Source organism: Grampus griseus (genome assembly GCF_964374135.1).
Source record: "Grampus griseus genome assembly, chromosome: 2".
NCBI lineage: Eukaryota > Metazoa > Chordata > Mammalia > Artiodactyla > Delphinidae > Grampus > Grampus griseus.
This window is the reverse complement of record NC_139018.1, coordinates 1,946,694-1,963,482: the sequence shown is the minus strand read 5'-3', so window position 1 is coordinate 1,963,482 and position 16,789 is coordinate 1,946,694. Positions and strand designations below refer to the sequence as shown.

Here is a 16,789-nt window from a genome sequence, read left to right as displayed (position 1 = left end):
GGCAGAGCCCCTCTGCTCCTATAGGAGCCAGGTTTTAACAAGTGAAACTGCAGCGACACTGGCTTTATGGGGCTCAAAGATAAACTTTTTGCTGAGAAAGACGCAGAGGAACTTCGCTTTTTTCTGCTGGGTGCAATAGAGTAGATCTGGGTTGTACGTGTATCCCAGTGGGTATCCCAGTCTGGGTGAGATAAAGGTCTCCTCTCCGTTAGGGATGGTTCCAGGCCCCCATGGTGACAGAAGCTTTGGAGGGGTGGCTTTGCTGTGCTCTCTGCTCCTGGTTGACTGATGTGCTGACGGTTTGTCCTTGCATGTCCGCCGTCCTGGGTGCAGCATGAAGCGTGCCAGTTCTCTGACTGTCCTTAACGTGGGTGGCACGGCGGCCGCAGACCATTTCCAAGTAAGGAGCCCTGCCCCACTTACACGCTTTACATATTGGCTGGACCTTCCTCACCACTGCTGCCCTTTGAGCAGAGCCTGTGGGGACTGCCCCACTTACACCCTTTACATGTTGGCTGGCCTTTCCCCACCGCTGCTACCCTTTCAGCAGAGCCTGTGGGCATTTTAGTGTTCCTGATTCAGGACACATAGACACCATAAATGACACTTTCATAGTCGGCATGAACTTAACCATCTGAATTATGGGAATGTTGTGAACATTCTCAGTGTACGAATTAATGATCTTTACAAATACGTTGATTGACAATTAAAAATTAAATATTCTGATGAAGTAATATCAAAACTTGGCCAGTTGTTAATTTGTATTATTTGTATGATTTTAGCTTCTAGTAGTTTATAACTAATATAATGTCTAGCTAAGCTGTTCGGTGTTTTAAAACTATTCAGAACTTCACTAAGTACGGTCACTTTGACACATAGTCTTCAGCACTTTGTCACCTGTCCATGTCTCGCACAGACCCGTCAGCTTTGCACTTCAAACTGTTGGCATCCTGTTCTCCATTACAAATGGCCTTTTTATTTTCCATGTGTGACTGTTGGGTGCGCCCAGGCCTCTGGCCCCTTCTGTGGCCTGGCTGCCGTCCACCAGGACCAGGTGTCCTGGTCCCCACACCTGTTGGTGCAGCAGCTCTCCCAGTCAACTCAGTCCCACCGGTAAACTATTTGACGCACAGGGACGGTGACGGGCCGGCAGGAGTGCTGGCCTTCCCCCTCACCCCCAGCACGCTGCGGGGGGGCGGCTGTTCCCAGGATGCTGTCATCGGGCCTCTAGTTTAAAAGCTGCAGGGTGCTGGGAGGATGCACTCCTGACGATGACGATAGAAGAAACTACTTTTGTTTTTAAAAGGTCTGGAGCTAACAGTCCTTTTGCTCCCCTTTCTTGTGTTTTGCACACACACATCTGAGCATCAGGACTCTCGTGTGTTGATGTGAGTTGTGCAGCTATTGTTAGTGCCGAGACCACTGGAAGCTGGCGTCATGTGAGGTACTGGTTAAGAATAATTTTTCCATTTGTTTTTTCACGCAGGAACGAAATAATTGTTTGGCAGACTCCAGAGCTCTCAGTGCCAGCCACGCCGACCTGGCCCCCACGGGTCGAGGCAGAGCTAGATTAACCCCCAAGGCTAATGAGCGCTGAGACCCTCAAAGCTTGGCCAGGCCCCTCCCCCATGCAGGGCGGCCCTGGGGTCGCCTCCTTTGCTGGATGGTGACCTCCACCACCTGCTGGAGGTTTGCCCCGAATTCTGTTAGGCGGTCTGCAGCCCTAGTGCCCGAGAGCTGCCAAAGCCCGGCGGCGGGACCCGGCCAGGTATGGAGCTGGCTCAGCGCACTCGGGGTCGGCCGCTGCTCATGGACACCAGCCCCAGCACCGAAACCTGCTTGCAATTGTAATACTGTGTTAAGGCTGTTCATTAAGACTGGAACCTTAAACTACATCCTTTGAGACTAGGAATCCAGTGACCTGTGGCAGCGATGCTGGGATTAGGGAGCGGGGGAGATGGGGTAGCTGCGGGGAGGCCTGCACCCCCTCCTGGTCTGCATCTCAGCCCCTTTGGAGCCCTTTTCCCTCCTCCAGGCCTCTGTACACTAGCACACGGAGATGCATGTGTTCCTTTTAAAAAGCTTTTCTTTGTAGCGTTAAGTAACACAGGGTGGGTTCTGACAGATGCATCTTATTTTATTTTTTAAATTTATTTTTGGCTGCATTGGGTCTTTGTTGCCGTGCACGGGCTTTTCTCTAGTTGTGGTGAGCGGGGGCTACTCTTCGTTGCGGTGTGCAGGCTTCTTATTGCGGGGGCTTCTCTTGTTGCAGAGCACGGGCCCTAGGTGTGCAGGCTTCAGTAGTTGTGGCTCACAGGCTCAGTAGTTGTGGGTCACGGGCTCTAGAGCACAGGCTCAGTTCCCGGACCAAGGATTGAACCCGTGCCCCCTGCACTGGCAGGCGGATTCTTAACCACTGCACCACCAGGGAAGGCCTGACAAATACATTTTCAAACCAACCCTGAGACATTACTGCTTAAGGGAATCCGTGAGACTAGCTGGTAGGCTAAGAAGGTGTAATTCCAGATGATGCCAGCTGTACAAGGGCACATCCCTGCTGAGGAGGTTTGAAAGGATCTGGAAAGCTGTGAGCGTCCTTGTGAAATGTTGTCAGGGTTAGTTTCTAGTTTACCTTAATGTTATCATATGGGTGGTGTCACTGAGCAAAGGCGCTTCCAGCCACCTTTTCCTCAACAACTGCACTGGGCTGGGGTGCTACGTGCTCCCTGTGGGGACTAGGGGGTGCTCACTGTGGGGTGCCCTTGGACTGCACGTGTCCTTCACCCCCACTGTGGACCTCGGACTGAGGGCTAGAGGCAGCAGCGTCCTGGGGTTTCGGTACAGCAAGGCTAGACTTTAACTTAAGTTTTGTTTAAAAGTTTCTATAATTCAGTAGTGGATCACCTCAGGGCACTGGTGCTTGTGTTGGTGAGAGCTGCTGTGCCCCCCCAGAGGCAGACACCCTGGCCCGGTGTTGGGGGCCCTCGAGGCTGACCGGTCTCCTGCAGCCTGTCTCCTCTGGCCACGCTCCTTTCCTCAGCTCCTGACTCCTTAGGTTTTGCAGTTTCCGATGGATCAGGAACTTTCAAAATGCTCTCTAGAGGTGTTTAAAAAAATATGATGGGTTGTAAGAAACCACTGGAAAAAAGAGCAGAGCTGTGTCCCCATGTGGGCACTGTGGCCCTTTCAGGTTCACGTTTAGGTGCAGTGGGGGTGATGTGTCTGTGTCACATCAGAACCAGGAGGGGACCAAGCTGTCCTGGCTCCTCCTCCCACTACATTGAAGTTTCCTCCCAGCCACAGATCTGGTACAGGACATCTGAAACCCACTCGGTTTCCCTTAGTGACAGTTGTCTCTGGAAAAACAAAGGGCATTTAGAAAGAATAAACATGAGGCTAAGAACAGGATTTAATTTTAAGCTTCCAGTTGGTGAAAAGAGACCTTCTTTGCAGGGGCCTTAGTTGAACCTTGTCTGGCTTTGAGCCCTCTGGCCCTGGTTCCCCGAGGGTTATGGTGGCCTTTGTAAGGCCACATGGAGACAGCATTCGGGGTAAGAGAGGCTCGAGGGCCTTCCTGAAACTGGGTTGTAAAAGCCTTCGTGTCTCAGAGGGGATGCTACCTGGGACTCGGCAGTGTCTGATTTTTGAACTTGTATCACAACAGAGAGAAGCCAGGTCGTAACCTACTTGCAGTCTGGTAGTCAGGATTTTAACATTCTCGGAGAGAGCAGTGGGGGTGGCCCAGCCCTCCCTCTTCCTTTCCTGGTGAGGGGACCCTAGGGGGCCAGCACCCATTTCTACACGGTGCTGTGTCTATCAAGTTAGACTCCCCTGGTCAGAGGACGGACTGGCAGTGGAGGAGCTGAGGGTCTACGTGAGTGTCTGAGGGCTGAGGTCGTGGAGAGCTGGGCCTCCTGACCCTTGCGCCCCTCCCCAGGCGGAGCAGGCACTTCTGGTGCTGCAGGGATTCAGGTAGTTATTTTCTGAAACTCAAAAAAAGTCCCTATTATTTGTTTGGTCAGGAGGCTGCTAGGAGTATCATGTAATTAGTTATTGTCTTTACAGTAAAGTACAAGTACTGCTAAGAATTCAGAGTTTAGTTTGTAGCACTCATTGTTATAACTTCATAGAATGTTCTGGGGAAGGCATGTTACATCTGTACGAGGCCAACTTTTGGAATGTTTAGACGTTGTACTGTGTAATCATGGGATATCTGGAAACTAAAGCAGCACTGGATAGCACCAACCAAAGGTGAAGTTCAAGTGAGCTAAGCGAGCATCGTCCTGCACGCGTCTCCTCCGTGCAATCGGGCTGATGCGTAAAGACCTGTGCGGCTTCCACTGAGTTCTCCACCATGACAGGAGGACTCAGATGGTGTATACAGTGGTGTGCAGCTACCCCTCGGGGGTCACAGGCCTGTGAGGACCGTCCGATTGTCCCTGGGGTGTGCTCTGGGGGATGGGATTGGCTGAGAGGCCAGGGAGGTAGGGTGGACACTGCTTTGGGGCTTGGTGTTCCTGAGACACAGAGAGAAAACCCCACTGCCAAGTTCTATGGCCCCTGGTGGGTGAGCACCCCCAGGGTGGCCTGTCTGCCTGGTGGGCGGGTGCGGCTGCCCAGAGGCCGAATGTGGGTGCGCTTGTGCTGGTCCGCACCTCTGCAGGGGGTTGGCCATGAAACATACCTTCTGTTTTGGAGCAGTAGTTTTCTTTTCTCACTGTTGGTGTAACTCGCCTAGGAAATCATTTGGAACTGTTTATATTTACTTACAAAAATAAAGTGTTTTATTTCCTGTTGTAAAGCCCCTGTACTTTTGTGGAAAGGCTCTCTTGTAAAACTCCAACCCTAAAAGAACCCTTTCCTGTTTAACGTTAGGCACCCAATCTTTTTAGGGTCACAGACTACTTTGAAAACATGATGAAAGTTGTAACTGGATCATCCGGTCCTAGAATGACGGGCACAAAGCGTGTGCCCCGTGACGGGTTTACCGCCCCGCCCCAGTGAGCCCGTGGGAGCTTGGGACCAGTGTCTAGCTCCTGGAGCTGTGGGAGGGTGGCCACGGCGCTGAAAGTGGAGTGACAGGGCTGCCCCAGGCTGTGAGGACAGACGTCACGTGTATGAGTCCTGAGGACAGTGCCTGGCAAAGAGCAAGCGCTGGTGAGGGTCCAGGGGCTGCAAGTGCCTTCCCGGCACGTCTGTCCGGCCGGGGCTGCTCTGTGCCGGGCAGCAGCGGGGAGGGGGCAGAGGCAGGGCGATGATGGGGGTGAAGGCGGCGCAGCCCTGCCGGAACTGGGCAGTCACGTCCCTTGGTGACCGTGGGGCCTTGTGCTGCCACGACCAGATGCTCAGATTCTGGAGTTTCTGGCCCGATGCAGCAGGACCCCGGCTGATGGGAGGTCCCGAGTTCTATGCACAGTGCAGGAGTGCCCTGCCAGAGTGGATGCGCCCCCAGGCCAGGGCTGACGGTCCCGGCCACTGTGGCCAGCCTTGGAGGAGGCACTGAGGGCACAGCGGGATGTGCTCTCCCTTTAGAATAGTTCTCGTCTGCCCAGAACGGATTTCCCGGCAGATGGGCCAAGCCGGCGCCGAGGCTGCTAGCGCTCGCTGCGGGCTGGGGGGCTGGTGGCAGGGGCAGCGCACAAGGCACCTCTCCCCGCCCCGATGCCTCTCCCGGACCCTGCGGCCTGGCCTGCCGTGTGTTCTCCACCCTGTGCCAGACCGGGGCCAGGGGGTGTGCTGGCGGCCAGGAGCCGACAGCCCAACCACGGGGTGAGGAGGGCCAGTGGGCGCTCGTCTGACCTCGGCCCCGCTGTGGCCCGAGGCGTGGGTGTTGGGAGCTTTGGGAAGGGGACGCGGAACCTGTGGGGGGTCAAGGTGGAGGCCCTGTCTGGCCGGGGCCCAGGGGCCTGCATCCGGGCGGGAGCTAACGTGGGCCCAGGGGGAGGAAGCTGCTGCTTATTGTAGAGACGCTGCAGCAGCCGGCGGGGGTGGGGGCAGCCCCTGGTACCTGAGGGGACCCTAACCAGAGGGAGGGCCACACGTCAGCAGGACTCAGTCCCAGGTGTCCCCCGCACACCCTCGGCGGTGACCGTGTAGGAACAGGACGAAGGCGGCAGGTGGGGGGCGGAGAGCACCCTCAGGGTGCGGCGGGGCGCGGCGGAGGCGGCCTCCTCAGGGCGCAGCCGGTCGGCCATCAGCCTCACCAGGAGCTGGTTGGACCAGGTTATGCCCAGGGCCGGAGAAGCCCGCTCTCCCCCGACACTGAGACAGAAAACAGCCCGACTGTCCTGTGCTGTGTGTGGATCTGCGGGCCCCGCCACCCCTGCCCTCGGGGCGCCCCACTCACCCCGGCGGCCCGGCTGCCACACCCCGCTCCTCTGTGGATTCCGTCACCTGGAGGGTCCAGATCGGGGTCAGCGGCGGTGAGGACCCGGCCCCCCCCTCCCCGGGGGGGGGGAGGGGGGCCCACCTGGTTGATACACAGCACGGGGCTCCGGAAGGTGCAGCTCAGCCGGCGCAGCTCGGCCCCCAGCGCCTGCAGATGCCGGGCCCTGAGGGCCGAGGCCGCCTGGTCGAACTCACAACGGAATGGGGCTGCCACGGAGTCGATGACCACCAGGCGGGCCATACCCCGCGACAGCAGCACAGGCACCTTCTTACGCACGCACTCCAGCAGGGTGTCCTGGAAGCCGAGGGGAGGTGGCCGTCACCACCCCCGCGGGGGGGGCCCCTCACCACGCCCCGTCCTGGGCCATCACGGTGGCCGGGCCCCTCCCCTTCAGCGGCCCCGTGCTGGGCACCGACCACCCGGACCACCACGGTCACCAGGACTGCCCAGCCCCACCCAGTGGAGGGAGGAAGCAGGTGTGCGGGGACCTGAGTCTGTCCTGCCACCAGCGTTGCCTCCTACGTGAAGACCCCCGGGCCGCGCTCAGGCTGTGTGCTAGGACGCCAACCGGCCCGGCGTGGGGCCTCAGGTGCCTCCACGCCAGCCCCACCTGCCCCCCAAGGCCCTACGCACTGTGCTCGGGGCAGCCCTGTCCCTTGGGGCCGCCTGGCATGGCCCTGCCGGCCTGGACTCGGCCCTGGTGCCCAGTGGCCACACACTGGCCATCCCGTCAGGCACTCCTGAGAGCTGTTGGGTGTCTGGGATGAAATTCGACTCTGTGCTTGTTAACTCTCCAGGGTGTCTCCAGCAGAGCCCCTCTCTGTGGAAAATGACAGCAGCAGCAGCGGCCTGGAGGACGCCAGCCTTAACGTGAGTCCTGCACCCCTTCCCGCCACCTCAGGCAACGCTGGGGCACCGGGGGGCCGGGGGCGGGGGCAGGGCTGCACCCGCCTGCTGCAGTGACGGGACTCCGAGAGGGGCCTAGCTTGGAGACCCCGTCCCCCGGGAGGAGGCCTGGGACCCCGAGGCTCTGTTTGTGCAGCAGCATCAGGCCCTGGTCCGCACCTCCCGCCTCCCCCCGGCAGGGCCCCCCAGTTGCTGGGCAGACACCAGCGAGGGGCTGGGGGCCTCCTCCACCAGAGCTGCTCCCGGAACAGAACTTAGGAATGTGCCCCCACCTCCCGCTGGGGTCTCGGTCGGCCTGGCCCTGACCCACTGCTGCGTTTCTCAGTGAGGATGCACCGGAAGGATGAGGATTGTGCTGCTTGTGTGCGTCCAGAGGGCCCTGTGACAGCCAGGGGACGGTCGCGAGGCTGGAGGGCCTGGAGCCGGAGCCTGTAGCACTGACCTCGTCTTCTCCTGTGTCCACGCCCTGAGCACCGTCACGCTAATAACCGCGCTGCCCGCCGCCAGCGCGCACTCACCTGCAAAGCCACGGCCGCGCTGGGCCCCTAGGGGACGGCCACCTGCCGCTGGTCCACCCCGGGCCGCCCGTGCCCTGAACCAGCCCGGGCTCGCGTGCCACCGCTCATCGTGTCACTTCCCCGTGCTACGTGTGATCATGTATTTTACGGTAAAATTTTTTAAAATTAAAAGTTTATACAGCTCATCCTTTACCGGAAATGCTTTTTATAGCAGTTCTTAAATGGGGGAAGGGCCTGGGTGGGTGGCTCTGCACACTTGTGTTCGGTGCACTGGTCTGTACTCCGTCTCCCATCTCCCTCCTGAAGCCTTTGCTTCGTTATTCAGCCCCAAACAATGACCTCAGCTGGCTGCTCCCCGGCCGCTTGCCTGCCCCCTGCCCCCTCCCCAGGGGCCACTGCCCTCTGTGTTCCCACCGCTGTCTGCCCACGGGGAGGGCGCGTGACCCGGGGATGGCTTCCAGGTGTGGTGTCGCCCCAGCGGCCCTGCCAGGCGCGCGCAGCAATCGGGGGGGGGGGGCTCGACAAGGGGGCTTTCCCCTCCTTCAGAGGCAGAGGTACAACCCTACACCACGGCTGCTGCCGGGCCAGTGGCCTGGACGGCAGGTCCCGTCCTCTGGGCCGCGGGCACCTCTGTGCCCTGCCGGGGCCTCCTCTAGGGGGCAGGAGGTGGCGTGTCCGGTGCCCTCCCTTGCCCGCTCTTCCCTTGGGGTTAGGCTGCCAGAAACACACTGGACGCTCAGTTCAGCCTGAGTCCAGGTAACGAGTAGTGCCAGCCTGAGCGGAGCACACGGCCCCCAGCAGGCGACTCGCCGCAGGCGGGCACCGGGGCCTGACCTCGCAGGTCGTGCACGTGGCCCGCCCGCACGGCCGGCTTCCCCTCACACGCTTACCACGTCGGCTGCGTGCTCGATGAAGATCTGGTGGCCAAACTTGATTTTCCTGAGCACGTCCCCTGGGACATCTGTCCGCAGGCGCTGCTGCTGAGCGATGAGCTGCTGCAGACGCTGGCTGGGGAAGGCGTCCTCTGTGCACACGTAAATGGCCCCTGGGAAGCCGCGGGGCGGTGAGCAGCTGGGGGTGGCCTGAGGCCGCCCCGCCAAAGGCCAACGACCCTCTCCTTCCTGCACTGCCTCTCGTGGGTCTGCCCCTCTGACCCAGCACGGGGGCCGGTCGGCGCCCACCTCCCAGCGCAGGCCCCTCGCTGCCGGAACTTCACCCTGTGGGTCTGCCTACCCTGTGCTGTCCGAGTGGAAGCGAGGGGAACTGTAGGGGCTCCCGGCTTTCGGAAACGCCCCCTCCTGCAGACACAGGGAGGTGCCCCTCCCAGGCCCTGTTGGGCGGATGTTCCCTCAATTCCACTGTCAAGGCTCCTCCTATGGTTCTGGGCTACCTGGTGGTAACTGTCTTTGCTGCGCCTGGAAAAGCCAGTAAACAAAACACAGGCGATGCATCACCAGGGGCCTGGAATCCCCACCAGAAGGTACCCCCGGAGTCCTGCGCTGAAAAGAACCAGGGGCCACCGATTCTCAACAAAGGCCCCAGGACAATTCAGTGGGGAAGGAGTATTTTTAACAAATGGCGCTGGGACAGAGAGACACCCACGTGCAAAAGGATGAAATTAGACCCTTACCTCATACCATATAGGAAAACTAAATCACAATGGATCAAATATGAGAGCCCAAACCACAAAACTCGTAGAAGAAAACACGGGTAAACCTTATGACCTTGGGTTAGGCAGTGGGTCCTCAGACATGACATCAGAAGCACAAGCAAGAAACAAATTGGACATCATCAAAGTGAAAAACCGTGCTTTAAAGGACACCAACAAGAGAGGGAGAAGACAACCGAATAGAGAAAATACTGCAAATTGTTTATCTGATGAGTTTAGTGGCCAGATTATATAAAGATCTCCTACAGCTCCACAGGCAAATAACCCAGGCTTTTAAATGGGCAAGAGATTGGAACAGACATTTCTCCAAAAACACACGAATGAGCAGCAGCACGTGAAGAGACGGCCAACGTCACCGGCCACCGGGGGTGCGGTCGGCGCCACGGTGAGAAGCCACCCACGCTGGCGTCAGAGGGACAAGCGTCGGCTCAGACATGGAGGGACTGGAACCTCCTGCGTCGTTGATGGGAAGTGAAACGGTGTAGCCACTGCTGAGAACAGTCTGGCAGTTCCTCAAAGAGCGGAACACGCAGCTACCATACGACCCAGCAATCCCACTCCTAGGTGTCCACCCGAAGCCACGCACGAACAAGAGGTGTGAACAACCCACATGACTGTCAACGGATGAAAGGGTCGCTAAGTTGTGGTCTGTACACGTGAAGGAACATTATTCAGCCCTGCAAAGGAAGGAAGCGCCGACACGTGCTCCAGCGTGGGTGAACCCTGGGTGAAAGGGCACATGTGCATGATCCCGTGTATCTGAAATGTGCAGAACAGGCGGGTCCATAGAGACAGGAAGCAGATGGGCGGTTGCCAGGGGCCGGGGGAGGGGAGAGTGCGGAGTGACTGCTCATAGGGATGGGGCTGCTTTTTGGGGTGATGAGATGTTCTGGAACTAGATAGTAGTGGTGGGTGCACAACTTTGTGAAAATGATAAAAACCACTGAGTTAAATAAAGAGGAAGGGCCTCAGGACTTCCCTGGTGGCACAGTGGTTAGGAATCCGTCTGCCAATGCAGGGGACACAGGTTCGAGCCCTGGTCCGGGAAGATCCCACGTGCCGCGGAGCAACTAATTGCCCGTGCGCCACAACTACTGAGCCTGTGCTCTAGAGCCCGCGAACGACAACTACGGATCCCGTGCGTGACAACTACTGAGCCTGGGCTCTAGAGCCCGCAAACCACAACTACTGAGCCCGTGCGCCACAACTACTGAGCCTGAGCTCTAGAACCCGCGAACCACAACTACTGAGCCCGTGCACCACAACTACTGAGCCTGGGCTCTAGAGCCCGCGAACCACAACTACTGAAGCCCGCGCGCCTAGAGCCCATGCTCAACAAGAGAGGCCACCACAATGAGAAGCCTGCGCACCTCAGTGAAGAGCAGCCCCCGCTCACCACAACTGCAGAAAGCCTGTGTGCAGCAACGAAGACCCAACGCAGCCAAAAATAAATAAATAAATAAATAAATAAGAAAGGCCTGTGATCCGGCGGTGCGCTGGCTGAGCCCCGCCAGGACTCTCAGGGCCACGGCTAAACCTACCCTTCCTCTCGCTGTACCGGTCACGGCACCACCCCGGGGAGGGGACCCAGAGAAGAGCCAGAAGCACTGACACCACGTCCGCGTGCCCTATTTGTGAGTGTGTAACTTTCATTTTGACCCGATTCTGTTTCAACAGACTTTCAAACTTGGAAAAGGGATGCAGGATGGAGGGAGAAGCACCGTCTGACCGTGTCAGTGGTGAGCTCCTGACCCTTGAGGCCTCCCTAACCTTCCCTGGCACGTTCCAGCCCATTCCCGGGGGCAGGGCTGCCTGGGGAGCCCCCGACGTGGCCGAGACCCTCGTCACAACGCCGCGGCACCCGTGTTCTCCGCATCTTGGGAGAGGCCTGGACAGAAGGGTCACAGCCAAACCCAGTCGCACGGCCCTCGAAGCTCCTCGCCCCACACCCTATTGGGCGTCTCACTGGGACAGATGAGTGGGGTGCCCGCCCACAGAGGGGCTTCGAGAAGCAGGTGGCAAGGCGGCCCAGCGTTTGAGGGTTGGCGGGGAGGAGCTCCACGTTTTCTGAAGTGCAGAGCCGCCTGGCCATTCTTTTCAAAATTGGGCCTTTCAGACCTGATTTGGGAAGTCACTTTCTCAGGAAAATGTGCCTCAGGCCCCACATTTAATGCGGTCACAGTGGCCGCGGGCCAAGCCTCTGCAGAGGACATGTCACTCGGAGTCACCCCAGGCCGGCTCTGTCCCCCCTCGGCCAGGCCCCGGGGCTCTTCACTTTCCCTCCCACTGAGGGGTCCCTGGCCCACCTCCCTCTCCTGAGGCAGGAATCGCAGAGCGGTTGTGAAGACAGAGACGGGAACCCTGGAAAACGGCCCCCAGGGGCAGCCTCTGGCCTCGAGGGCGGGTGCCTGCGAGGTGACAGGTCAGGACCCCTGCCTGCCCCCCGAAGTGGCCGCACTCACCGGCCCCCAGGCCTCCGTGTCGCCGTGGGAGCTGCACGGCCAGGCAGAGCTGCAGTGCCAGCTGGGTCTTCCCGGCGGAGCTGCGTCCGGCCAGCTCGGTGATGCCGTCCAGGGGCAGCCCGCCGCGGAGGAGCCCGTCCAGCACGGGGCAGCCCAGGCTCAGGCGCTCGTGCTGCTCAGGGAACTGCTCCTCCTGCTGGAGCAGGTGGAGCGCTGGGTGCGGGGAAACAACAGGTGAGCCCAGCCCCGCACAGCTGCCCCCGGGCCAGGAGGCCCCTCGGGCTGCAGCGCCGTGGCCTCTGGGCTCAGCCCCGCGCCCCACTCCTCCAGCCAGACCCCAGGGCACCGGGCACCTGTGCAGACGCTGCTTCCTTGCAGGTGTGAGGAGGCCGCCTTCAGTAAGCGCTGCACGTCGGGGCCGGAGAGGCGGGTCAGTCTCTGCAGGTCTGGTCCAGAAAGATGCAGAACCTCCTTTACTGACCTCAGTTTGGCTGAAGGTATAGAATCAATTACAAGACAAGGTCAGACACAGCAGGGACAACAGGTATCCTCCAGTTCTGGGGACCTGGTGGGCAGGGGCCAGTCCACCTGCTCCCTGAAGTTGCAGGGACCCCCAGATAGAGGGCGACCGTGACGGGACGGGAGGGAAGGGGCCTGGGGAGGCCCACGTCTTGGCTGCAGAAGCCGGATGCTTGGGCCTCTCCCTGGTGCCGGGAGCAGCGGCCTCCGCCTGGTCCAATGCCCGCCCGGACACATCTCCCAAGACAGGTCTGTGTGTGCACAGCCTGGGAAGGGCCCGGGCCGAGTCGGGGGAACCATGCACGAGGGAGAAGCCGCAGGAAGGGATCCAAAGGAACACCCAGGCCACGGGATGGCCAGTGGGGTGAACAGACAAAAGAAGAGTCAGCATGCTGGTGGCAGTACCGCGGAGGGCTGGGTTACAGGGTGAACGGCCCAAGGGAGCTGGTGTTTCATGAGGAAAATGAATAATTTTGAGCTTAGATAAGCATATTACTTTCAAACGAGTAGAAAGAAAAAAATACGCTAAAAATAGATCCAACCAATCCATAAGAAAGCATAAAAGAAAAACAACACAAAAAATAGGACAAACAGCGCAGCATAATAAGGGAGGGTTAAACCTACATTTATCAGGAATTACCTTAAATACGTATGCACTGAGTGCTTCAGTTAAAAGACAAACACTGAATGAAAGGGGAAAACAAAACTACTGCTGTGCTCTCAGGATGGAGGAGCAGGGGGGCACCCTGCTGCCGAGCCCTGCGCTCACTCAGGGCCCCTGTCACCTGCTCACAAGCACCTGATGTCGAAGCGTCCCTCACAGACACCCCGGGAGGCAGGGAGAACAGAGGGCGGGTGCGAGGCACCAGCCGGGCTGCGGAGGGGCCAGTGCAGCCTGGGGATGGACACGCCCAGATGCCAGCAGACTCGGTGGGCTGGCCAACCCTTTGAGCATTTAGAAAAGAGCCACTGCTGCCTGACAGACCTACTGCGACGTGGGAATAATCAGAAGTACAGAGGAGATGCAGTGCATGAAAAAAGGAGGCAACCACTAACTCTGGGGGGAAAAACCAGAGACGGTACAAGAAAGGAAACAGTCATAACCCTGGGTTCAGTGGCAGCCATTATGTCCCTAGTCACAACCCTGATGGCTAATGGGACCCAAACTGTGTTCCAACTGTGGGGGGGAGGTGTGGAGGAAGTAGGGGCACACGGGCAGCAGCCTGCCCTCACCCCCAAAACAGGAGGCCTGTGAGGACTCATAACACAGACAAATCAAACACAGCAACACAAGCACACTCGCCAGCAACCCAGATATAAATACAAAATGCTGCTAAAAGACTCCTACGTGGTAAGTAGTTCCGTTTCACTTTTCAGACACTGTGCGTGTACGGCTTTGATGAAAATGAAATTAACTTAAAAGAAGTCCTTTCAGTTAAAAACACACACACACAACTGAAAAACCTGCGGCACATTCCAGCATCAGGGCGTTGATCAGGACCAGCTGTCTTGGGATCAGTAACCAGAGGGTCCCCGAGGCTCGGACAGGCAACCTGGTAAACCTGTTCTACATGAGGTGTGTATATCTGTGCGTTCATACTTTTACACAATCACTTTATATAAACATCAGCAAACGCACCTTTCTTAACTGCAGCAATAATTCTAGGATTCAGGTCCAACTGATCCACGTCCATTTTTTCAATGGGGTGACCACAGAGATGGACAGATTCCCAGGGACACAATTCTGACGCGCTTGTCGTCCCCTCGAGCAGCCCGGGAGCTGAGTGCAGCAGAGTGATGGAGCCCGGGTGCGCGGTTCCCTTGTGACAGGGCCACACCATCAGCCCGGAGCCTGGAGAGGCTTCACTGCACCAGGGACGGCACTGAGAGACGTCCAAGGCGGCGCTTCTGTCCGGGCAATTGTTCGGTAACTCAGAACCTAGGATTCAATCCACACACAGATGCATCTGAAGAGCCACCCCCCGCCTCGCATTCTGAAGGTCAGCCCACTTCATCCCCCGCAGAAGGCGGGAGAAACCGGCTTGTGTCCCAGCCCCACGCCCCCCAGGCCAGGGCGCCCTGCCCTGACCCACCTCTCTGGGGTGACGGCGGCGGATACAGTCAGAGGCCCGTGCACGCCGGGCTCACCCGAGTGGAGCCTGCTTTGCGTTCTCTGGTGTGAGTTCCCTTAAGTGTGTCTCCACGGCGATCTGGAAAGAGCAGAAAAGGCCACGTGTGGTGGATCTCAGAGGACGCCCAGGAGGTCGGAACCGCTGTGACCACCGAGCTGCCCCAGCAGAGAACAGCGGACACCGAGTCCGGCCCGGCCTGCAGCCTGCCCTCCCCGCTGGCAGGAGGGGCAGCCAGTGGCATGTCCACCCAAGACGGCACAGCCGGGGATGCAGCAGGGCAGCAACACTAAGGCCGTGGCCACTCAGCAGAGGCCAGGCTCAGTGTCCAGCAGCAGCAGCAAGGCCGGGGCCTCTGGATGGTGTCAGGTCGTTCCGGAAGCTTAAAGAACCAGGCCGTGTACACCCCCTCATCTGCGGTCTGCTCAGGGAGCCCCTGGAGGCAGCTTCTGGGAGGGGGCAGCACGAGGCTCTGGGGCCCACAGCCCGGGCAGGGGGTCTCCGGGCCAGCAGGCTGCTCCCACGTTCTGCTGGCGTAGGGGGCAGGGGGCTCCCAGGCCAGCTGCTCGGGGCAGGGCTGACAGTAAACACTGCTGAGGCTGAGGGGAGACACCGAGGCCCTCAGGACTGCACATCAGAGCAGAAGGGCGGCCTGAGTGCAGGGCCCCGGTACCAGCTGCAAGGCGGCTGGGGGATGTTGAGTAGCTAGGAGTGCACCCTGAGGCCGTGTGGGAGATGCCCGGGCATCAGACATCTGGACAGAATACCAACCTGGGTTTGTAAATTCTAGAGGAAGTGCGTGTGTTCTTCCCCTGGACGTGTGGGAAGCTCCCCCCGCCCCACCCCGGGGTGGGCCCTGAAGCGGGAGCAGCGAGTGGGCTGGGGTCTGGATTCTGAATGATGGGTGGGGGGGAGGAGGGAGCCTGCATGGGGACACAGCCGGGAGGTGCCTGTATATAAGGCTCAGATCCTGACGAGCAGCTGGACACGGGGCAGGAAAACCAGTGGGTGACCACCAACCGAAGGGCCTCAAGCTTCCGTGATGGGGGGTAGGGCCCCCAGAAGCAGAGTGCCCACTGGCGGAGCACCCGCTGGGTACCCGACACTGGCCCAGGAGCCGGACCAAGAGCAGGGCCCGGGTGAGCCAGCCACCCTCCAGGCCTGTGCTTCTCCAACCGGGGACAAGCATGTGCCCAGGCAGCACCCAGTAGCAGGCACGGGGTGGGCCTGGACGGAGCGGGGCAGCTTCCAGGAGCATCCGAGTGCAGGTACCGTCTCAGGGGCACAGCTGACAGCGGGCGCTGTTTGCTGTGTGAAGGTGCATCAACTCTTAGGGCCCAGCACAAGACTTTGAGGAAACTCCAGTTACGTCCCCGAGCCTTCCCAGGTGGAATCGCTTTCCTGCATCTCTGGGGCTCTGAGGGGGCCTGAGGACCCCACGCCGCCAACACACGCAGGGACAGGAAGGCGGGGCCACGGGAGATGGGCCCACCTCCACCCTGGGGGCAACACTCAAGTTTCCGGCAGCTTTTGTTGACTCAAACTAAGGACTCAAGGGGAGAATGAGGGAAGATCTTCTTTCAAAACTAATGCACTAAAATAAACGTGTTCAGGGCCTCTCCCGCTCAACCAGACAGCCACCCAAAGGACCCGGAGGGTTGGTCGGGGTGGGAGGACCCAATCCCCACACACTGAAACTGTTAATTCTTTCTCTGGCCAAGTTCGGAGCTAAATTCAGGCAAACTACATACGGCTCCACTGATGTTGCCCTAAAATCACCAAAGGTAATGGAAGGTCGAGGCTGACTTTTATCAAACACTTAGTCTCTTCCAAGCACGTGACAGGTATGAACTCAGACATCACACGAGCAATATTATAACCCCTGTTTTGCTGGTGAGAAAACAGAAGCACAGAGTGGTTAAACGACAAGCTTAAGGTCATGCAGCCAGCAAGTGGCTGGCCTGCGATGCAGGTCCAGGCTGTGTGTTCTAAGCCCCGACCCAAATTAGGCCGACCCTGAGTTTACACAGCCCACCTGTTAACAAATCCAAAGGGAATCATTTGGTCTCCATACTCTGCAGAACTCGGTCATCCAGAGGCTGGCCTGCCCTGGGGTATCCAGCCCTGTTGGGAGCAGCCCACTCTCAAGGATGGGCATCTTTTCCGGCTCCCCCTCCCACAAAGGGCGCCAACGAGCA

At 58.9% G+C, this 16,789-nt stretch overlaps 2 protein-coding genes across 6 annotated transcripts in view; one reads left to right on the top strand and one right to left on the bottom strand.

Annotated features, from left to right (window-relative positions):
* Positions 1–7,997, top strand: part of KLC1 (kinesin light chain 1) — a 58,316-nt gene extending 50,319 nt beyond the window's left edge. For all 5 annotated transcript variants that reach the window (XM_082649250.1, XM_082649253.1, XM_082649248.1 and 2 more), the window contains 2 exons: positions 7,186–7,258; positions 7,620–7,997. In XM_082649250.1, the coding sequence (XP_082505376.1) occupies positions 7,186–7,258; positions 7,620–7,622 (76 nt within the window). In that variant the 3' untranslated portion in view covers positions 7,623–7,997. The remainder of the gene's footprint in view (positions 1–7,185; positions 7,259–7,619) is intronic.
* On the bottom strand, positions 6,027–14,168 carry XRCC3 (X-ray repair cross complementing 3). The gene is made up of 7 exons (XM_082649260.1): positions 14,102–14,168; positions 12,297–12,434; positions 11,944–12,156; positions 8,703–8,857; positions 6,470–6,682; positions 6,347–6,393; positions 6,027–6,261 (listed from the first exon to the last, which is right to left on the bottom strand). Exons 1-7 carry the CDS (start codon positions 14,154–14,156, stop codon positions 6,042–6,044), a joined length of 1,041 nt encoding a protein of 346 aa, XP_082505386.1. The 5' UTR covers positions 14,157–14,168; the 3' UTR covers positions 6,027–6,041.
* Between the last annotated feature and the right edge of the window lie 2,621 nt (positions 14,169–16,789).